Source organism: Eupeodes corollae, chromosome 1 (assembly GCF_945859685.1).
Source record: "Eupeodes corollae chromosome 1, idEupCoro1.1, whole genome shotgun sequence".
Taxonomy (NCBI): domain Eukaryota; kingdom Metazoa; phylum Arthropoda; class Insecta; order Diptera; family Syrphidae; genus Eupeodes; species Eupeodes corollae.
The window spans coordinates 29,002,452-29,024,413 of record NC_079147.1 but is presented as its reverse complement, the minus strand read 5'-3'; the positions used below and the strand labels follow the sequence as shown (position 1 = coordinate 29,024,413).

The window sequence follows — 21,962 nt, the reverse complement described above, 5'->3', positions numbered from 1 at the left end:
ATAAAGCTAAGAACACTCTTTTTTGGCCTTACATGAATAGGGACATTGAAAACATGATTTTCAAGTGTAAAAAATGCGAAAAATTTAGATCCGAAAATAAAAAGCATTCGTTAATTCCCCACCCTATTCCGAAAAGGTCTTTCCAAAAACTTGGGATGGATTGTCTTGATTACGGGGTAAGATCGTATTTGGTTGGAATTGATTACTATTCCAAGTAGATGGACTTCACGAAATCGCAGACAAAACTGCATCAAGCATAATTAAAATTTTAAACAAAATTTTTTCGATTCATGGTATTCCACAGAACATTGTCTCCGACAATCAACCCTTCAATTCATATGAACTCCGAAATTTTGCGAACAATTCAAATTTTGATTTTATATACAGTAGTCCAAGATATCCAAGATCTAATGGTCTTGCTGAGAAAGCAGTCCATATCGCAAAATCAATACTTAAAAAAATCAGCCTATCCGAAGGTAGTTTAGAAGAGACTCTTTTAGAGTATAGGAGTACGCTAATTTCAGGAATTGGGTATTCACCAGCAGAAATGCTCATGAATCGTAAATTAAGAACGTGGATACCAATAAAAGATGAAGACCTTGAACCGAAAATTCCAAATAACTTGAAGGCGGTATTAGAAAGACGTCAAGAAAGAATTTTAAAACATACTAATCCAGTTAAACCTAAGCATACTTGTCTAAACAACAATTATCTCAAAATGAACATTAAAATGAATAACTAAGCATAACATAATCGGCTAGCGTGGGGGTCTCGCTTTTTGATAGTTTTTCTTGGTCTTTCAGTTCACTTTGTAAGCTCAAATAAAGAACACTGAAATCTTAATAAAAGTCTTTCAATAATATAACAAATTGGATACTAGAAACTTGCCTTACCTAACTGTGGCCTGAGCCAGCCCAATATTCTGTTAAATATAACTTTTGTGCTGTCATATTAATGTGTCAGAAATTTTTGGAAAAATATATGGCAAGCCTGTTCTAAAAATTGGAATTCTCTTTAAACTCTCTTTCACTCAGAAATCTAGAGTCCCATACTCTTTATATTTACTTTCGTTGACAACCTTAAGTTGGACAGCTGGCGCTGGGCTGCTGGCATCTCCTCCGGCTTTTTTAACTTTTTTCTTGCATTTGCTTTTTAATTTTCGAAGCTCTGAATATTTTATAAATAATAATAACAATACTTTAAAATGAAAACGTGGACTGACGAGAATACACTATTATTAATTAAACTATACGAACAACATCCGGATTTATGGAGGGGCAATGTGAGATGGAAAAACCCAGAATTGAGAATGAATCTATGGTCGTATATTGCCGAAGTGCAAGAAACAACATCAGATGAAATCCAAAAGAAAATTAAATCATTACGCAGAAAATTTTGCACAGAAACAAAGCGATATGAAAAAAAACCAAGTGATTATTTAAAAAATCATCCGTGGATATTTTTTCGTCCACTGATGTTTTTGTTGCGAGAAAATGAATTCAAAAGTAGCTCGGCTGCTTCGGAAAGTTTTATGGTAAGTTTTTAGTTGGCTTCGTAGGTTGAATTTAAACAAGACATTTGATACAGCATTGCTTTTTATTTCGACCTAAAAAGTGTAATAAAATAATAGTACCTCCCCGTGGTTGATAGTTTGTGAGTAGGACTGTCATAGTAGAAGTCGGGTTCAATCCCTGTCTGTGCCATCTACTCCCTCTTGGGAGGAATTGACAAATCCTCCAAGAGTAATACTTTTCATGAAAAGTGCCTTATTAAATTTGTCTTTCTGGAGGTCTCCTTCCTTGAAATGTGTATTTTTGATTCTTTTTACCACAAAATTGTAGCAAATAAAATTCTCTACAGAATAATAACTTTCAAATGTTTCACTCATTGCTATCGTTTAAAAGTTATAGTTTATTTTGGCTAAAAAGGATTTAGGGGGTTTTGGACATTTTTCTACTATTTTAAGGTAAAACCAGTGGGATCTGGGAATACATGATACCATGCAAAACTTGAAACAATGTCAATTGTCATGTAAACTTAATTTTACAACGCATTATAATCAAATCCATACGTAATGAAACTTTTTTCTTTTAAATTATAGAGCGAATCAAACTGTAGTTCAAAACAATTTGGTACAGAAGAAAGTTCAGTTGCCACTTCTAAACATCAAGATGAAAGCGGAGATTTTGAATCTTCTACTAATTGTGGAGAGAATGAAGGAGAAGAAGAATATGATGTTCCAGAAACTAAAAAAAGAAAATCAAACACAAAAGAATCAACTCTCGAAGATGCCCTGCAGTGTATAAAAACTCTATTGGATGAGAGTGGAAAACGTGATGAACATTCAATCTATGGCGAGCATATAGCCCATAAACTTCGCACATCCAATCGCAGTAAAAATGACATTGCTATTGCACAGCATCATATTGAAAATATAGTTTTCAACTTAACTATGGGAGTTTACGCTCAGGAAGCTTCATCGGATGCATTAGAAGCTAATAGTAAATCAGTGATACCTTCTTCGGTGCCAGATCCTTTTATTATTCCAAAACCAGATCCCGATCTCGGTTCATAGAGTGAGAAATGTTATGAAAAACATGTTGTTACTTTATTGTATTTTTTTTTCAATTCATTGACTTTGGATGGATTAAGGCTGATTTTTTCTTTTCAATCAAAGTTGACGGTTTCAAGTTTGGATTTCAACTCTATGAAAAAGTAGAGTAAAGGAAAAGCAAACTTGAGATTTAAATTCTAATATTGTTTTTGTTGCCTGTTTTATAAAGCATTATAGACATATTCAAGCTTTGCTAAGGTTTAAAAACTGCCAAATATCGAAAAAAGAAAGAAATTTGTATTTGCGTTTCAACTCTTGAGTTGAAGTCAACTTTAAAGTTAAGCAATAGTGAAAAAATTGGTCTTAAGAGACGATATAGTCGTAGAGGTAGTCTACAACCTACAATTTGAAATATCACGTCTGTAGGTGAATTATATTATCCTAAAATCCCTTTATGTTGAGGAACAGAAATGACACAACTAAAAGTTGGGTGTATATAATTATAAATGCATTTATTTCCAATTATTAAAAATAAAAACTGACGATTAATAAATTGTGAAAAAAATCTTTCTTCTTAACAAGAGTTTTATTTTCTTTGTTCTTATTGCTGTTTACTTAACAAAACCTCCCTCCTTCAACTTGGCAACGAGACTGTCAACATCAGGAACTACCGAACCAGCTTGACGCACTGGAGGATCTTCAACTGAAATGATCTCAATCCTCGGAGTGGTGTCGACACCCAAATCCTTGGGAGTTGTCTTCTTGATTGGTTTCTTTTTGGCTTTCATAATATTTGGGAGTGTGGCATAGCGTGGGGTATTGAGACGTAAATCTGCACTGAGTACTGCTGGTATTTTGGTTTTGATAGTCTCAAGACCACCATCGATCTCACGACTAATGGTTAGACCAGCATCAGTTTTTTCAATTTTATTGCAGAAAGTCCCTTGTGGCCAATCCAAAACGGCCGCAGTCATTTGAGCAGTTTGGTTGCTATCATCATCGATGGCTTGTTTGCCAAGAATTACCAACTCAGCCTTTTCATCCTGAGCTAGCTTGGCTAGAATTTTTGAGATATGAACTGGCTGCAAGAGTTCATAGTCCTTGCCGGAAATTTCAACATGAATTCCTCGATCTGCTCCCATGGCCAATGCTGTACGAATGACCTCTTGGGATTGTGTTGGACCAACCGAAACAGCAATCACTTCGGAGGCTAGTTTCTTCTCCTTCATCTTTACTGCCTCTTCGACTGCGATCTCATCGAATGGATTCATCGAATGCTTTACACCCTCTGTAACAACTCCAGACTTGTCTGGCTTAACGCGAACCTAGATTAAGAAGATGATGTATGTAAGTGATTACGCAAATTCATGTAATAGAAGATGGAAGACATGGAATTGGCAACAGGTTTGCAGATAAGGAATTTCGATACTTACTTTAACGGCGTAGTCAATTACACGCTTCACACCGACCAATACTCGAGCCATTTTTTTTTGCTAGTTTCAAATCTAAATTAAATAAGAAAATATTAATAAAAGTTTGAGTAATTTAAATAATTAAAGACGAGGACACTAACCAAAAGACAAAAACTGAAAAAATTAAATAGAAACTTTGGTCCAAAGGTTGTTTTTTGACAGGTTGAATTGTCAGCTGGCTGACATGAGGATTGATAACAGATGGTTGCGTTTCAGGCTGCAAAATTTATAATTTATCTCTATATAAAAAAAACCTAAGTACTATCATCGTGGGCTTTTATAGGGGCGGCATCTAGTGGCTATGGTGGCATTAGCTATTGCAATTTTTGTTTACTTTTTATATAAAACTTGGAACGGTGAAAAAACACCTAAAAAAAACGGCTACATGATGATACCATAATAATTTTATATAACACGTATGTCAAATCAGAATTCTAATGTTAAACGTGTGTTAGCTTTAAATGACATTTGTTAAACGGATAACTTATTTCACGGATTTTTGCATTTTGTTTATTTTGTCAAACTTCATACTTTGTCTTTGAAAAAAAGCTTTTTGAGGTTAAGGTACAAGAGATAGAGTTTAAAAAAAGTTCACTATTGTCACGAAATTTAATACAAAATAAAACAATCAACTCCTAATTTTTTTGTACTAATAAAACATAAAACTCGTGGACACGCTAAACAGTTTAAGCCATCGCATAGTGCAAATATGAAGACGAACATGTTTTGCTAAATAAACATGTATCTGAACTTACAATTGTGAAGAAAGGCAGAGCGAAATAGATATATGCCATAAAAAGTTATTCCTATAATATGCATTAATACAAATCTCTGAATTTTTTGCCTAGTATCTCTATTCAACTAATCAGGGAGGTCATTCCGTAAAACGATTATTGTCAGACAATAGAGTTTCGCCGATAGTCTCACTTCACTTAAGACGATAATCGTCAAAGTGATATCGTCAAAACTATAGCGTTTGCACAATAGCTAAAAAGGTATCGTCTGTCATTAATTTCCAAATGCAAAATAAAGTACAAATGTAAGACATAAATAGGTAACGTTTTAAGTTGGACTATATCGTCGGATGCGGCAAAAAATAAAAAACACAAAATAATAGGTATTCTTGATAACAGGAAATTTCTTGAAAACTTTCACAATTTAGAAAAATAACACGTTTGGGAAACTTGGTTACATTTTCAAGATATCGAATAAGCATTATCACCCATTTTGACATTTCAGTTACATTATCAAAGTAGTGAAGAATCATGAAGTGAAAACGATTGACGGGCGATAGTGATAGATAAAGTTATGTGAAGCAAATTATAGACGATAACTTTTAAAATAATCGTTTTGAAAATAAACGAAATAACTCTTCTTGTTTCAATATTTTACATCTTAAAAACGTCTATCAAGATACCGATTCTCGGTAGCCAAAGCTTGTTTTGCTTACAAGCTAATTAAACAGCTGATTTGATTTGGTTTGAGTTGATTCTATGAGTGCGAGTTAAACTCAGGAGTACTTACATAAAACTAAAAAACTGTAGCTTTAATTCAACTGTTTAGTAAGCAGACAGTGCAATAATAGTTTTTTATTAGCAAAACTGACGAAAAACAGAGTTAAAATCCAACCACATAAGTGCTTCAATTGAAGACTTCGATTCTGTAAAGTGCAAACACAAAAAAGTTATACACACAGAAACAGGCAGGGATCGAAGACCTCTAGCATGACAATCCTACGACCTAACCATCGTGCCACGGATACTAACTATTTTTACTTCCGGGTTTGGTTGTTGGATCATAAGTTCTTGATTTAATAAATAATGTTTGTTTGATTGGGCTTTAATGATCAATGTTCTTGATGCAATTAATAAAAAACTCATTAATCTTCTGTTACCCGACGTTTCGCTGGCTATTTTTCAACTTCTTCAAGGGATTTTTTTTTGTTTTCAAATTTATTAGATGAAGATTTAAAATATATGTTTACTTCCTTTAAAATACTTTCACATTTTGACAGCACAGTGTTGAAGCAAGCCTTAACAAAAGTGTAATGAAAGAAATAAAAAACTTAACAAAAATTGGAAAACTGTAAAAACGCATTCAAATTTAGAAAAGAATCTCTCATGAACCTCACAATAAAAGGAAATTCAAATGAAATTCTATAGTAGAACCCGTGGCATGATGGTTAGTGCGTTGAACTGTCATGCCAGAGGTCTTGGGTTCTCGATCCCTGCCTATGTCCTCTAATCTCGAGGAATTGACAAATTCTCCAAGAGTAACTCTTGTCATGAAAAATAGCTTTCTCAAAATTTGCCGTTCGGATTCGGCATATAGACTGTAGGTCCCTCCATTCCTGACAACATTACTCGCACACAGGAATGGTTGAGAGTTGTATGTCACTAGGACCTAGTTCTCAACGGACTGTTGCGCCACCCAATTCATTCAATTTATTTATTTATATTAAATGAAATTCTGGAACAAAAATGTGTAAAAACTCTAATGAAAGACGAAGATGCTATAAAAAAGATGAACATGTTCTTCCTCACTATAATCTTCATCTGGTTTTCTGAAATCTCCTTTTTTGAATACGTCAGCATTTTCGATCTTCTCTCTGTCTCTGTTCAACAAGTGTGATTTGGTTATTTTGTATCTTCTTTGTGTGAAGACTTCGAAGTTCAGGTACGTGCAAATCAACCAAAAAGATTGCATCAAAAATACTCCATTGCACTTTTGCTCATTTCCCTTGATACTATAAGAGTAGCAGTGTTAGCAAATAATTTAAGTAAACAAAATAAAACACCAAGATGTCATTAAATGGCTACGTTCAATTTCAGACAGATAGGTTATCCGGATACCTTTTTGTCAGTGTTTTACGTGTAAAATAACAGCTGATCCAAAACAGCTGAGATGTCAAAAAAGGAATCCAAAGGTATTCAAGAATTTCTGATTCAAAACATGGTTGAATTTCAAGAAAGTAGAAAATTGATTTCAGCTGTTTGTATTTTTTGGTAAACAAAAAGATACAAAATGTTAGTTGAAGTTGTATTTGAGGATGTTTTATACATAATAGACGGTATTTTCACTTAATAATAGTCAAAAGGCAAATCGTTTAAAACCGGAGATTTCGAAAGTAAATTATTAATCATTTTGAGAGGAAATTTAACATAGAATACAGATTAAGTTATTAAATTGTTACGCACCTATCAATTCATCATCGTCCGACGAATCAGTTGAATTATCCATTAAATGTTTAATCTTACGACAATTTTGACTTGCTGACAGTTATCACAATACAGCTATCCAACTCATTCAACAAGATATCTAAAAATTCACCTATCCAAGATACCCTATACAACACGAGATTGAACGCAGCCAATATGTTCTTGTAAAAATTTTATTAAATTAAAAAAAGTGACAACTTTTATTTTGATTTAAATTTAAAAAAAAAATATAAAAATCTTCCAATTTAAGACAAAGTCAGCACTTGAGATTCTATTTTTGAACGCGCCCTCGATGTTTAAAAATAAGGCAATTTGATTTTCATCATTTTACGCACACTTTCGCACATTTAGACCTCCGCTTTTTGTATACAAACCGAATACAGAAATGTCAGTTTTTGATGTTTGACTCCCACCTGGCAATTGAGTAGTTTTGATTACATCTTGAAACCACACAACATTTGGTGGGCAAATTTTTATTTTAAATAATAATTCAATTAACTTAAAAATGAAAGCGGTAGTGCAAAAAGTAACAGCCTCCAAAGTAACAGGTGGGTTTAATTCAATAGAATTTCAATTAATTCATATAATAAACATAATAATAAATAATTTAAACAAATGATTACAGTTGAGGACGAGGAAGTATGCAGTATAAATAAAGGACTTTGTGTTTTTGTGGGCTTTTCTAAAAACGACACCGAAAAAGATGTGGATTATATGTAAATATACATAAACATTTTGTATTATTTTCATTATTTTAGAAGTTAAACAAAATTAGGGTAAAAAAATTGCTGGCATTAAAACTATTTGAGGATAAGGAAACTGGTAAACGATGGCATAAAAATGTTAAAGATTCAAACTTGGAGATACTTTGTGTGAGCCAGTTCTCGCTTTATAATAAATTAAAGGGTAATTCATTGGAATTTCATCAAGCAATGCAAGGTGACGAGGCAAGAGATCTATATTATAGTTTTCTAAAAAAATTATCATTAAACTATTGTGAAGAAAAGATCAAAGGTACATATATTCTTATCTACTTTTTATTGTAAAATCATAACTAAAATATTTGCTTATTTAACTCTTTAGACGGCAGATACGGTGTTGTGAGAGTTGTTCATATTCAAAATGATGGACCAGTTACAATAACATTGGAATCTCCAGTCGTGTCGGACCAGTCAGCTTCCTAATCAACCTTTTATAGTATAAAGGTTTATACACGTAAATAAAATTAGATAATGTCATTTGTATATGAATTGGAATAGTGCTCGCTCACCCCTATTGGGCTATCGACCGCCTTAACCTTATGGACAAGCAAATACAATACAATACAATACCCGGCCACCTAAAGCATTTGTTTTACTCTGAAGTTAGTTATGAATTGTAGGTTTATCATAAGCATTATTAACTTTTTATTTGTTATCTCTATTTTATTCAATGATTTATTTAAAAAAACTTAACTTATTTAAATAAAAATTAAATAAATTTCAATTTTATAGTATCTTGATTTATTTAAGAACAATTGTAAAAGTGTCCGGGTACAAGTGTTTAGCCACAGGTAAATCTTGTATTCACAACTTTTTATTATTTATTTTTACAAAGAATATTCTTAAAATCCTAGAAATAACTTATACTTTCAATGTACAATTCATTAAATTAAATGTGTTTAAACAAAAATCCATCATTTATTTGTTTAGCCTAGCTCCGATAGATAAAATTAAAAAATAAGCGTAAGGAACCCGTCGTATCTTATAAGTTAAAAACTCAAAATAACACCCTTACACCTAATACTAACGTCTGATTGAAAAGGAACCAACTCGTAAAAAGTGTTAGTCATACATTTCTAGAAGAAAATTAGACAACATTAATTTAATCTAAGGAGTCAATGGAGCAGGAATAGACATTACTGCTCCTTCATTAAAACAAGAACTGCAACCTTCTCGCTTTCCCTTCCACCTTGGAAATAAGTCATTATCGGGCGCTTGCCTGTGCAATAGACTTTTTTAAAGGTAATTACTGAAATTAAAATTCGCATTTACTCATGCTAAAGACTCATACATATATGTAAAAGTAATACTTATGATTTTTTAACCACATCAAAATGTAGCTAGATACCGAACTGTAGAAAATGTAGCTATCGAAAAAATGTTCACTCTACGCCTAATCCTGGAATAGAACATAACATCTTAACACAAGATCTTTTCATCGATTTTAAAGCAGCTTATGACAGTATAGACAAGAACGTACTATACCGTGCCATATTGAGTTTTGGTATCCCTATAAAATTGATACGACTTATCAGGATGACGCTGGAAAATTGGAAGAGACTCGACCGAAACCTTCGAAACCACCAGATGACTTCGACAAGGCGATGCGCTGTCATGTAGCTGCCTCAATATTGTTCTTGAAAGAGTGGTGCGCAACACCAACGCCAATACAAGTGGCATCATCTCTTAAAAATCCACACAATATCTTGGATATGCAGATGACATCGACATTATGGGAAGAACCAAACGAGCAGTGACGAGTGCTTTCTCTAATGTCGAGTCTGAGGCGAAGAAAATGGGTTTTGACGTTAACAAGGACAAAACGATGTATTTACTGTCGTCAAATAGAGTCGAATCACACCGTAGACTTGGTCAAAATGTGACAATTGACAGGTACAACTTCGAGGTGGTAAACGAATTTGTTTATTTGGGCACTGCTGTTAATTCTGCAAATGACATCAGTGCGGAGATCAAAAGCAGAATTACCCTTGCTAATAGCTGTTTCTTTGGCCTAAGTAAGCAGTTGAGGAATAAGGTCCTATCGCGAAGTACCAAAGAGACACTGTACAAAACTTTAATCATCCCAGTCTTGCTGTATGGTGCAGAAGCATGGCCCTCTTCCAGTGAATGAAAGATCTCTTGGTATCTTCGAGAGGAAGGTTCTGCGACAGGTAAAGTAAGATCTGGCGGATAAGATTTAATCAGGAGTTATACGAGCTGTACAGCGACTTGCCACTGGTCAAAAAAATGCGTGTACAACGCTCCGGTGGAGTGATCAAGTTGAGGCCGACGCACGTCAACTTGGTATTCGAAACTGGAGGCAGCAAGCTAGAGATCGAGTAAGCTGGCGAAAGTTATTACTTCAGGCCCAGCAGCACAATGCGCTATAGCGCCAACTAAAGTACGAAAATTGAGTGTGGAACCTAAGTGAGGCGGAAATGAGAGGAGTATATTATTTGTATCTGATAAGTATTAGGGTGTCTGAGGGAGTTAGTTGAATCAGCTATTTACTGCAAAATAGTTGAGGATAATAGCCGCGTTTTATTATCAACATGATCTGATCCGGATCTTGGATTTACATGCATTACAACAACAACACAAGATCCTGCTTTGTGTTTGGATCTCAATTTGAGATCCAAAACTTAATTCTTTTTTTCACAACAAGGAGCGCTCTATCATTGTGATTTCACATGTAAATGTTGGTATCATTGCAAACAAATTAAATAAAACCTGTATTCCCATATAAACATTTTAATTTGACTGAAATAAAATATTTTTTTAAATAAAAAGCGAGAAGCTTTATATTTATTTATTTGGTATATAATCCATGAAATAATTAGATATTTTAACAAAACTAATTAATTGGTGAAATTCAAATAATTACGTCCAAAAAATGTATATTTGACATAATTTATGGGTAATATTTTGCCCAAAAAAAATCATTGAGCAAAATGTTCTATGGGCAACCCTGCTTTAAATGTCAAAAAACATAAATAAAATCGAGAAAGCTGCAGCAGAAAAAAATGTTGAAAATACTTTTACATGGGAATTTTTTGAAATCATTCTTTTAATTGAAAATAGTTGTAAGAAACACTTAGGTGACATAAATTAGAACTCAGAACCGTCTAAACCATCTCAATGAAGAGAGTAGTTTTGAAATGACAGTGGTTTGTATGTAACACTTCCAAGAATTTCGAGAGAAAATCATACAAAATTCTTAAAAGTATTACATACAACCCACCGTCAAACAAAATTCATTTATTGTCATTCATATTATATTCATTTGATTTTAGATTTTCTGTAATATCTGAAAACTTAAAGCACCGTTTCTAAATTTAAGCGTTTTTGTATTAGGATACTACGTTGCCAAATTATGAATATTTAGATGGGAAATACAGTCGATTTTTGATTTTTTTTAAATTTTATATCAAATACTCTCTAAATTTGTATGCATTTTTCTTATTTTTTTCTTTAATTAGTTTCTCTATTTTTAAATGTTCGCTTATTATACATTTCACATAGACTCCGAATTGTTTTAGACTTCTACCAGCAGTCGTTATGCCGTTCGTTCCTCTACATGATAGAACTATTTAAATACATATACAACGCTAATTATCCTAATTTGTTTTACTAGTTTTTCTACATTAAAATGTTGGGTGAATTCAGGGTCAGTTTTAGCAACATTCGTGATTTAAGAAAGAACTGCTATGCCAAATATGTCCACACTGCATCAAACAGGCCAGCTGTTTTGGCATTGAGTGAAACTCAAATAGGTGAAGATTCTGATCATTCGGAATTCAATCTAAAAGGGTATAACTTAGTGTCATTATTTTTTCCTCATCATGGATTACATACCAACTTCAGCCACAATATGGTTTGTGCTCTAACATAAACTTTAACTTCACGTGGTTAAAATTCACGGTAAACAAGCACATCATCCACGCATGTTTTCTTATATCGAAGTCGAAATCTGGACAGAAATTCAACTTTTAACGAATTTGATGCTCAGTCTGACTCCATTGAAAGAATTGTTGCCCATTATCCTTACACTGAAATCGTCATTGCGGGCGATTACAATGTACTCAATTCTTCTTGGCTTCGTTATTCTGACCAGTCAACGCCGGAAGGAAGGTATGTTGACATCTTTGCTGAGTTACATCAATTAACTCACCTTGTCGATGAGCCAACGCAAATCCCTGATGTTGCAGGTCAATCCGCCAACAGCCTATACTTGTTTCTTAAATCTGACCCTAGTAAATACACGATCAGTGTCCCAGCCAACTGGGACGGTCTCAATGAATTCTTCAGGAACTTTAACTAGCCAATATGCTTCCTCGATAGTGACGTGGATTCCAACGCAGATATGGTTACACATTTAATTTTTTGTGAAATGAGAAATTTTATCTCGAATAGGGTGAAATCTATGAAACCCAAAGAGAACTCATGGTTTAATTCGAGCTGTAAAGAGGTTATTAGGTTCAGAGATGTAAGTTTCCGTTGTTATAAAGCCAATCCAACTGAGGAAAGCCGGAATAAGTTCAAACAAGGTAGAAAGACCTGTAATGTTCATATTCGACGAACCCAATTGCAGCACAATATGCTGTTAATTCGACGCTACCGGAAAGTGTCCTCCTGTTCTTGAGAGCGTAAATTATTCTATGGGACGAATCTTCTTTCGCACTCGTGCAGTTGCAAGAGTACTGAAAGACCTTTAGATACACAAATCCGCTGGCCCGGATAGTATCTCCCCAATTGTTCTGAAGAGGTGTTCTTCAACGCTGGCAAAAGCACTTCGTAAACTTTTCATCTCTCCCACTCTACACGTCTTTTCCGAGTGAATGGAAAAAAGCATTTTTCCAGCATGTCCCTTAAAAAGGTGAATTCTCCTCTCCCTCTAACTATCGTCCAATAGCACTCACGTCTCTTCTTTACAAGGTCATGGAAACGCTTATTAATTATCAGCTCAATAAATACTCGTATCTTGAAGAACGGAAGCTTCTTAATGACTGATAGTATGGCTTTCGTAGCAATAGGTCCACTGATGATCTCATGGTTTATCTCATCGAACAATGGAACAAATCTTTACATCGATTTGGAGAAAGATTATTGCCCTTGATGTTTCAAAAGCATTTGATAGAGTTTGGCACCAAGCTCTCTTATCGAAAATGCGTGCTTTTGGTATTGATGAATCTATTCTTCGTTGGATTAGAAATTACCTTTCTAACCGTTCAATACAAGTTGTATTGGATGGTTTTAAGTCTGAAATTCATAAAATAAATGCTGGTGTTTCTCCGACGACGACAGTACACTCAGCTTTTCATACTCGTTTGTAGATTAACATCCTTGTCCTTCGGATGTGGAACTTAAACGGCAGCATATGATAAGCACATTAAATTCTGATCTTGACAGCATTGTCCAATGGGGATTCAGAAACCGTGTAGAATTTAATGCTTCGAAAACTCTATGCTGTCTCCTGTCGTTAAAGCTTAACGCACCCCCTATGCCACTATCTATGAGTGACACTTGCATCCAGGAAACTAATCAACTGTCAGTACTCGATGTGTGTATCACAGATCACCTTTTATGGAATGATCATATATTTGATATCGCCAAAAATACTGCCAGGTGCTTAGAATTTCTCCGACGCGGTGCAAGAAATTTTTCACCCCTTCCGATCTGGCTGTAATTTACAAAGCCTTCATCCGTCCAAAGCTTGAATACAACATGTTAAAATCTCTTGAATAGAATACAAAAAAGGTCTTTTAAAATGATAGGCAATAGAAATATAATCGAAACATTTACATCGCTAGAACACCGCTTGCTGCAATGTTTCATGCCTTTCGTTGTTTTATCGATGTTTTTACAAACAATGTTCTGTTGAACTAGCCAGTTGCATTCCACCTCTTAAACAATTCACCCGGGTATACTCATCAGTTTAACTTTGAGCTCAATTTCGTGCATGCTGTCAAGTATAGTGATTCTTTATTAAATCTTACATCGAGAATGTGGAATGGTTTGGACAACTCTGTTTTTCACTCCCATTTTGAAGTTCAGAACTTTAAGACTATTTGCATCGGTATCTCCTCTTAAATCCTTCCCTATTTTTAAATAAAAACATACAAAGCGTACTTACTAATAACCCCTTGAGTGCATGTAAATTATAAAAAAAAACACATTCGATCATTCGAATCACTGAGAGTGAAATTAAAGTAGCTGACATATGTACATATGTAGCTATATCAAAACAGTTAATAAACAATTTTGTTCGTTGTCATAATAATAACTTAATCTTGTCGAATTCAAATTATTTGAAAATCGTAAATATCGAAATGCAAAACTGGAGAACTGACTTCGCTTTGAGTTCGAAAATAATACAATCGATATCGATAAGAGTACATTTTAAGACTCCAGTTTATATTTTCAATTTAATTTCAAGTGAAAATGAAATGTAGTACCTTTATCTAGAAGAAGAAATCGTTCTGAAAACATTGGACGCGGTTTGTCATGATATGAGTAGAAAATAAATGCTTTTAAGTAAAGAAACATATCGAAAGATTTTAATAAGGCATATTTCAAAAAATTTAAATTTTTGATGACATTTTGCGAAACCATTTTCCATGTCCACATGTCAAGTAAGCCCCTTTTTATTCATATGTAATTGTTGCTTGCAGAAATTACGCGAACTTTCAACAGTTTGCTTTAAACTAAAATAAGCTCTTTTGGACCACAGTTTGTACACAGATTTAGTCCCGAGAATTAAAATCTATGAAAACATAATAATATAACGATTATAGATTAATTTTAAAAAAAAATACTCATATTTGCTCCATTGTCAATTTTCGTATAAATTCAGCAACATGATGAAATTAAATGCCGACTTGATCGCAAATTAAATGTCGTTTTACTTCTATGAACACAAATGTTACATTTATGAATCCAATTTTGGCAGTACGGCGGAAGTTTTACAATTTCGAATTTAGCAATTTTCTGCAACCTCTGCGAAAGGAATTGATTAGACGTCTGCCAAAATTAAGGATATTTGAAAACAGTGATACGAATGCGGTAGGCAGTATTTTCTCTGTATATTTTTATTTATAAAGTGTTTTTACTTATAATGTACATTTTCTCAGAAACGTTGTGACTACCTATGTGTTTGGTAGACAAGCGTTCCCGATATCACCTTACATCAGTATTACTTCGTATCTTTGCACTCCAAATAAATATAACTCTTATATTAATGAAGTCGATTGTTTTTCAAAACTTGAAAGTTGTTGAATTTTAAGTACATGTTCTTCTTCGTCATTTTTTAGTCTATTCTCCAATTTTCTTTTTTCCAGGTTCAAAATGTGTAGTTTTTTAGTATGTTCGATTTCCAAAAATTCCAACTCCTTCTCCTTTATCCGCTTAGCAATTTGACAAATTTCGGCATTAAAGTTCTTATCCTGTTTATCTACCTATAAGACGAAACATTTTATCAATAATTCACAAAATTTCCCCACAAAAGCTGTATTAGTGTAGTAGTATAGTTATTTACATGATTAAAATTATCTGACGCCTCAGATCGCATTCTTTTTGTATTTCTTGAATATTCGAGACATGGATTTTCGATACTATTTAGACGCTGACGTACTAAAAACGATTGTATATAATCCATTGATTCCTGGGCCATTTTTTCGGGGAGTTTTCTCAATTGACAAGCCACAGACGCTCCAAAACAATCAAATTCTTGTTCTTCTGGTGGTTGACTTAGGGCTTTGCATATCATCTTTAAATCGTTCAATGCTTTTTCAGTAGCTATTCCTTTTGATATTGAGTTTGAATGTTTTTGTGTGGTTAAACAACTAGTTTTATTTGTTTGTTCTTTTTTAAAATTATCACATACACCTACAGGGTCTTCTTGGTCTTCAGAATTGTAATGAGTCTAAAAATAAAAGTTTAAACATTAATTAGTAATACATTTTTTTCGATTGGATGGTAGCTATAAACTATGATTTTTTCATAGAAATTATTTCATGACATTGAAGTGTTCTACTCACATATATCTAAAGCTTCCTAAAGGGGATGATTTCTAGTGAAAGAAGCGAACTTCTACGAAAAATTTAGATTTCGCGAAGTAGGGCTAGTTGATGTTATCCATATTATTAGATTGTCAACTCATACATTAGAAGTGGAACATGTTTCATAGTGTGGAAAAATTAACACTTAAGTTCAAATTGTGTGTAGAGTAGATTTATCTATTTAAATGCTAACGCACAATACGGAGGAACATTACCCGATGCCTATGTTGTTAGACGTACAAGAGTCAATACCACTTGAAAACAAATTTTTACTAAAACAAAATTATATATATATAAAAGAGAATTAAGTAGAATTAATTCAAAAGCATGATGATCCATTCAACATAGACGACGAAAGCCAACAATCCTGTCCTCCAGACTTAGACGACGTAAAGTCTAACAAAGCCGCTGGAGATAAATTGGTTAGCAGCATGCACCAACTTATCTGTAAGATAGAAAGAAAGCATCCTCGATGAATGGAACCTCAGTATTGTTTGTCCGATCCTGAAAAAACGACACCCTCTAAACTGCACCAACTGTAGAGGAATCAGTCTACTTAACATTGTCTACAAAATCTTCTCTGCCGTAATATGTGAACGTCTAAAGCCCATCGTCAACAACCTGATAGGTCCTTATCAGTGTGGTTTTAGACCAGGAAAGTCCACAGTTGATCAAAGATTCAAATTACGGCAGATCCTGGAAAAAACCCTAGAACACCAAATCGACACCCACCATCTTTTCATCGATTTCAAGGCCGCATGTGATAGCACCTACAGGGACGAGCTGTCTAGAGCCATTTCTGGTTTTGGCATCCCTGCTAAACTCGTCCGTTTGGTTGGTGGATGACCATGGAGAATTCAAGCTGCTCCGTAAAGGTTGGAAACAACTTAACAAAACCTTTCGATGTCAAAAAAGTTTTTAGGCAAGGCGATGCGCTGTCATGCTATTTTTTTAACATCGTACTTGAAAGATTAGTGCAGAGCTCTTACGTCAACACTAGAGGCCCTATCTTTCAAAAGTCTGTCCAATTACTGGCATATGCTGATGACATTGACATAATCGGAAGAACTCAGCGTGATGTCAATGGGGCTTTTGTGAGAAGGCAAAAATGGGTTTAACGGTTCATGAGAGCAAAACAAAGTACATGCTGTCGTCAAGAAAGGACCTATAACACCGACAAAAATGGCAATACGTCACCATCGACAGACGTAACTTTGAGGTAGTTAAGGACTTCGTCCACCTAGGCTCCGCTGGAAACGCAGAAAACAACACCAGCGCTGAGATAAAACGCAGAATAACTCTTGCTTACCGCTGTTTCTTTGGGCTAAGAAAGCAATTGAGTGTTAAAGTCCTCTCTCGAGGGACCAAATTGTCGCTATATAAGACCCTTATCATCCCCGTCCTGCTATACGGTGCAGAAGCATGGACTATGACAAAAGCGGATGAAAGCACCTTGGGTCGTTTCGAGAGAAAAGTTCTTCGTGTGATCTACGGTCCCGTATGCGTCGAAAGGGGGTGGAAGAGAAGATGGAACGATGAGCTGTACGGGTTGTACAGCGACGTAGACTTAACCAGAAGGATAAACGTCCAACGACTAAGATGGCTGGGTCACGTAGAGTTCAAGGAAACCAATGCCGGAAAGTCTTTGAATCCACACCCACAGGACAGCGCAGTAGAGGAAGACCGCGAATCAGGTGGCGCGCACAAGTGGAAAATGACCTCACCCAACTTGGAGCGCGAAACTGGAGACATCTAGCTGGGGACCGAGCTAGATGAAGAAGCTTGTTGGGTGAGGCCAATACTAAGTGATAGAAGGAAAGCTTCGTTAGGTAACACAATTTCCTCCAAACATGTGAATGGATAAACACCCCAAGACGGTATTCTTTTCCAGCTCCTGTGCATTTTAGTGATGAATAAAATTCTCATAGAATGGGTTATACTGTACCATTTCTGGCGAGTTCATCTGACTTACAATTTCTGTGAATGTCTCTATGGCCCGGCACCCAGCAAAGGTGAATATTAAACTGTTGTCCAGTTTCTCCATTACAGATGATCGACAGTTATAGAGTTTGTAGAGACAGAGATCAGAGATTTGATAGCGGCCTGAATACCTGAGAAAATACGGATATCAGATGTTGATGTCACGTTTTCTTTCAGCAAGGACAAGACTTCTATTATCGCCAAAAGTTCTGCCTGGAACACGCTACAATAATTGGGAAGGCAGAATGAAAGACTTAATTTTAGTCGTTCAAAGTACACACCTTCTCCAACTCCTTCGTTGATTTTCGATCCATCTGGGTAAAAGTGGAGTGACTCGTCTTTCAGATCTGGAAGGTGTAGAATTCTGGAAGTTTCTGTCCAATTATAGTTGGGGAATGGTGTGGTCTGTGTGCCAGATACGATAGCTTATACTTATTTCATCAACAACAAGATCTATAATAGACTAACTTAAAACAATACCATTATTCATACCTCTTGCAGATGGCAGCAGAAACAATTTAGTTCTCAATGAAGCATTCGTATAAAATTACTAGCTGACCCGACACACGTTGTTTTGTCATATAAATAATTTCTAGAGAATATTTTGCGAGAAATAAATATCTTATTGGAAGTGTGTAAGGAGGTGGTATATTAGTGGGAGAGATATAGATCACTGTAAACGGTGACAAAATATTAAAATAACAAATCACCAAACAATGTTTTTTTTATTTATTAAAATTAAGATCGCTAAATATGACAATACTACAAAAAAAACAATATCAATATTTTTTGTGATCCCATCTTTCCCTAATACAAACAAACTGAATTGTTTTTTACATTGCACACTGCGTCTGGGTTATTTTGAATATTTAGTGGCAGTTTAAATTCTGAATGAGCTGTTCAGCTTCCACCCAATAAAGTTGCCGCAATCTCAAAAGGTGCAACAGTGAATGCGATACCATCATATGCTCGTATTTTTGCAAGAATTAGCGATATAAGGTATATTTTGCCAGTTCCACCTGGTGCATCAAAAATAAAAGAATCCACCTTGTCCTGTCGAAACTGCGAGCATGATGTGGTCATAAATGGTTCTTTGTTCTTCATTCATTAGTGGGACATCGCTGTCATTTCTTCATTAGTGAATTGTAGTTCACGATTCAATTCGGTGTCTATTAAATAAGTTGCATTTCGATTTCGTGAATGCATACCGAAATGACCAATAGCAATCAATGCTTCATTGTACATAGCGCCACTGAATACTATCCTTACATCGTTGCACCGTGTACGATGTTGATGCAATTAAAACATAGCACTAAGGAATATAAAATATAGACAAAAACCTATTCTCAGATCCACCGAATGTATATGCAAAATTTTATTGAAATTGGTTAAGTCGTTTCGGAGGATGGCAACTAAGACTTGGCAGGAAAATTTTATATATTAGAGATAAAATATAAAACATTTTGTCTCTGATTATTCGAATTTACACTGTTTTTCTTACTTTTTGGTGGCTCATTTGAGCCAACTGCCATTGATAAGGAAATGTTCAGTTCTGGGCACTATGCAGACCAGGTGTCATACATTTTTGACCATTCTTTTCCACGATTCCAAAATTGACCAGCAGAGAAACAATTAATGTATATGTTAGATATTACAATAGTTATTGAACTTTAATTAAAGTTAAGTCAGTAAACATTTTTCACAAACAATGCGGCATTGGCATTCAAAAATAATATTAATGAGAATGAACGGCAAGTACTTACATCTGACTCCATAAAACTTGTTTCAATTTCCAAGGATGTAATACCCTCTTCACTTTCGTTTTCTTCTTGATCTTTTAAAAAATTTAGATCATTATAATACCACAAATTGGGTTTGTAAACATCTTCAATATCGCATCCGGATTCATAACTTTTAATTACTTTTCTCAATTCACGGCGGTAGCATCCGCGAAAGCTATTTATTTTCTTTTTAAGCATATCTTCGGTAGCTTCAGGTTCATATTCTCTGTATTTGTCCAATAAATGGGCATATGCTCGACGTTTTAACATTCTATTTTTATAAGCCTCACTTTTAACTTTCCATAACTCTGGATAGTGTTTATAAAGAGCAAAGAACTCCTTCCAAAAATTTAAATCCCTTGTTGAACACATTTTTCTCTAATTGAGGCAAACATGGGTACATGTATTGAATTGTTTGCTTATTTATTTAATTTAAAATAAATACTTCTACACAGACAAATAAATAAAATTGTTATTATTTTGTAAATAATTATTATTGTACATAAAATAAACAAAATAATATTCGCGCTCAATGAAGGAAATGAATTTAGTGTTTATGTCAAATTTGTAATTGTCTTGTCTGAAGTTGGCCAAACGATCTATGACAGCTGACAGACAGGTTTAGGTTTGTTCAACCAGAAAAATGCCAATGTAGAGTGCTGTACAGGTTCATGAAAACTGTTAAGAGTTTTGAATCGGCGCAAGTAAAATTCAAGGAATTATTAAAAATACAATTTTATAAGAGTTATTAAATAATTAATGAATACATACTTTCTAAATTTGGAACACTGAATTACCATAGACTGCGCTTCCATATAAATTATTTATATCCTTAGCTATGTGGAATCACTTTTAAGGAGGATATTTTATGGGAATATTAATGGACATATTTAGTATATCAATGGCTTTAAGTTATTTTTTAATAACTTTTAGGCTAGGATTCAGTAAATTCTAAAATTGTTTGACCAAACTTCATCAAATCTTCATTGATGCGGGATATCAATATTTTTTAAAACATTGAAAATTGGTTGACAGAGGTAAACTGTGCAGATTTGAAAGTGCAGAACCATGTAAATACATGACATTCTGCATTACTCTGAATTTCATGATTTCCTTTGCTATTCCTATGTTCTGCCACACTCATATCACGGTGGAAAATTTGCTGGAATTCAGAGCTAAAAAATATACCTTATAAGTTGATTGCCATAGTAAATACTGCTATGCCAACATTAATTCAGACTAAATTAAGCTCATAAGGAAATTATAGTAACGAAATGTCGAACAAGTTATTCGGACTTTTTGACATATTTTAGTACTTTTTTGATAATATTTTATAAATACGAATGTATGCACTTCATAACGATTGACTGTTTGTAGACGTCTTGGCATTAGTTTCATCTATTTTTTTAACGCTACTAACCTTTTTGTAGGTTCAGTGGTAATAAAGATTTTTTTATTTTTTATGGGAATATAAATCATCAACTGTCAGTCCATATCTCGTATGTCAATAAATTCATTTACTAAGTTTGGTATTACACAGCGTATGTTTTGTAGTGTCATTCGGTGATGCACGAAGACTTTTCAGATTTTTAAGTCTGTGCATTATTTTGACAGATATATCTTTTATTTCTGCTTTCGTTGATCGCTCAGTTTACCCAATCGTATACTTATCATCAGCTTGAATTCACTTACTTGTCCCATATCAGTGTATTAGCTCTACTAAACACAAACACGAAGTGAAGCAAATGCAAAAACATACGAACAAAAGGAGGAAAAACGTCAAAAACATGCAAGAATAGCTTAAACGTGCATGCCGAGACAGATTTATTTCTATTTCATTTTTTATTTATTCCTTTCTCTTTTGCACTTCATTGATGCAAGGAAAAACAAGCACTGCGTAATACCGGACTAAGGTAGTTCTATTAAATAATGATGAACCATTTATGGTGAATTTACATGAATCCAAAATAAAAAAATGCAGATTATAGGAAATCTGATGAAGATTATAGTAAAGAAGAAAATGTTGATCTTAATTATAGCATCTTTGTCTGCATAAATGTTTCCGCAATGCATTACAAATGAAACAAAAGCTTTACATATCTTTTTTATTATTAAACTTTGTGACTGTGTTACTTTTTT

General features: G+C 34.2%; 4 protein-coding genes across 9 annotated transcripts in view; 2 read left to right on the top strand and 2 right to left on the bottom strand.

Annotated features, from left to right (window-relative positions):
- The first annotated feature begins 1,069 nt into the window (after positions 1-1,069).
- On the top strand, positions 1,070-3,119 carry LOC129939217 (uncharacterized). Its single transcript, XM_056047148.1, has 2 exons — positions 1,070-1,534; positions 2,102-3,119. Exons 1-2 carry the CDS (start codon positions 1,205-1,207, stop codon positions 2,573-2,575), a joined length of 804 nt encoding a protein of 267 aa, XP_055903123.1. The 5' UTR covers positions 1,070-1,204; the 3' UTR covers positions 2,576-3,119.
- Positions 3,041-21,962, bottom strand: part of LOC129939218 (electron transfer flavoprotein subunit beta) — an 80,907-nt gene continuing 61,985 nt past the window's right edge. For 2 of the 3 annotated variants that reach the window (XM_056047150.1, XM_056047151.1), the window contains exons 2-3: positions 3,988-4,046; positions 3,041-3,879 (exon numbers count right to left, since the gene is read on the bottom strand). In XM_056047150.1, the coding sequence (XP_055903125.1) occupies positions 3,166-3,879; positions 3,988-4,038 (765 nt within the window). In that variant the 5' untranslated portion in view covers positions 4,039-4,046 and the 3' untranslated portion in view covers positions 3,041-3,165. Of the gene's footprint in view, positions 3,880-3,987; positions 4,060-4,127; positions 4,174-21,962 lie in introns of those variants that run through there. The other variant, XM_056047149.1, reaches the window with a different exon arrangement.
- LOC129939220 (D-aminoacyl-tRNA deacylase-like) lies at positions 7,632-8,729 on the top strand. 2 transcript variants are annotated; one of them, XM_056047153.1, is made up of 4 exons: positions 7,633-7,792; positions 7,870-7,960; positions 8,020-8,258; positions 8,328-8,729. In XM_056047153.1, exons 1-4 carry the CDS (start codon positions 7,750-7,752, stop codon positions 8,426-8,428), a joined length of 474 nt encoding a protein of 157 aa, XP_055903128.1. In that variant the 5' UTR covers positions 7,633-7,749; the 3' UTR covers positions 8,429-8,729. The 2 variants fall into 2 exon arrangements, with proteins under 2 accessions (XP_055903129.1, XP_055903128.1); XM_056047154.1 differs by lacking the exons at positions 8,020-8,258; positions 8,328-8,729 and having other exon boundaries at positions 7,632-7,792; positions 7,870-7,964.
- Positions 14,812-20,377, bottom strand: LOC129939216 (interaptin-like). Of its 3 annotated transcripts, XR_008780520.1 has the most exons (4): positions 19,806-20,377; positions 15,540-15,926; positions 15,151-15,459; positions 14,812-15,001 (listed from the first exon to the last, which is right to left on the bottom strand). XR_008780520.1 is itself a non-coding variant. In XM_056047146.1 (3 exons), the coding sequence occupies exons 1-3, from the start codon at positions 20,193-20,195 to the stop codon at positions 15,235-15,237; spliced, it is 1,002 nt and encodes a 333-aa protein (XP_055903121.1). In that variant the 5' UTR covers positions 20,196-20,377; the 3' UTR covers positions 15,064-15,234. The 3 variants fall into 3 exon arrangements, 2 of the variants coding, with proteins under 2 accessions (XP_055903121.1, XP_055903122.1); XM_056047146.1 differs by lacking the exon at positions 14,812-15,001 and having other exon boundaries at positions 15,064-15,459; XM_056047147.1 differs by lacking the exons at positions 14,812-15,001; positions 19,806-20,377 and adding an exon at positions 18,035-18,169 and having other exon boundaries at positions 15,064-15,459.

Excerpts from the sequence above, each read along its gene's own strand:
- LOC129939217 (XM_056047148.1), top strand. The coding sequence starts at position 1,205 with ATGAAAACGTGGACTGACGAGAATACACTATTATTAATTAAACTATAC. Across the intron at positions 1,535-2,101 it reads CTGCTTCGGAAAGTTTTATG|AGCGAATCAAACTGTAGTTC; the intron begins GTAAGTTTTTAG and ends TTTAAATTATAG.
- LOC129939216 (XM_056047146.1), bottom strand. The coding sequence starts at position 20,195 with ATGTGTTCAACAAGGGATTTAAATTTTTGGAAGGAGTTCTTTGCTCTT. Across the intron at positions 15,927-19,805 it reads CAAGTTTTATGGAGTCAGAT|ACTCATTACAATTCTGAAGA; the intron begins GTAAGTACTTGC and ends TTTTATTTTTAG. Across the intron at positions 15,460-15,539 it reads CGTCAGATAATTTTAATCAT|GTAGATAAACAGGATAAGAA; the intron begins GTAAATAACTAT and ends TTCGTCTTATAG.
- LOC129939220 (XM_056047153.1), top strand. The coding sequence starts at position 7,750 with ATGAAAGCGGTAGTGCAAAAAGTAACAGCCTCCAAAGTAACAG. Across the intron at positions 7,793-7,869 it reads AACAGCCTCCAAAGTAACAG|TTGAGGACGAGGAAGTATGC; the intron begins GTGGGTTTAATT and ends AAATGATTACAG. Across the intron at positions 7,961-8,019 it reads GAAAAAGATGTGGATTATAT|GGTAAAAAAATTGCTGGCAT; the intron begins GTAAATATACAT and ends AAACAAAATTAG.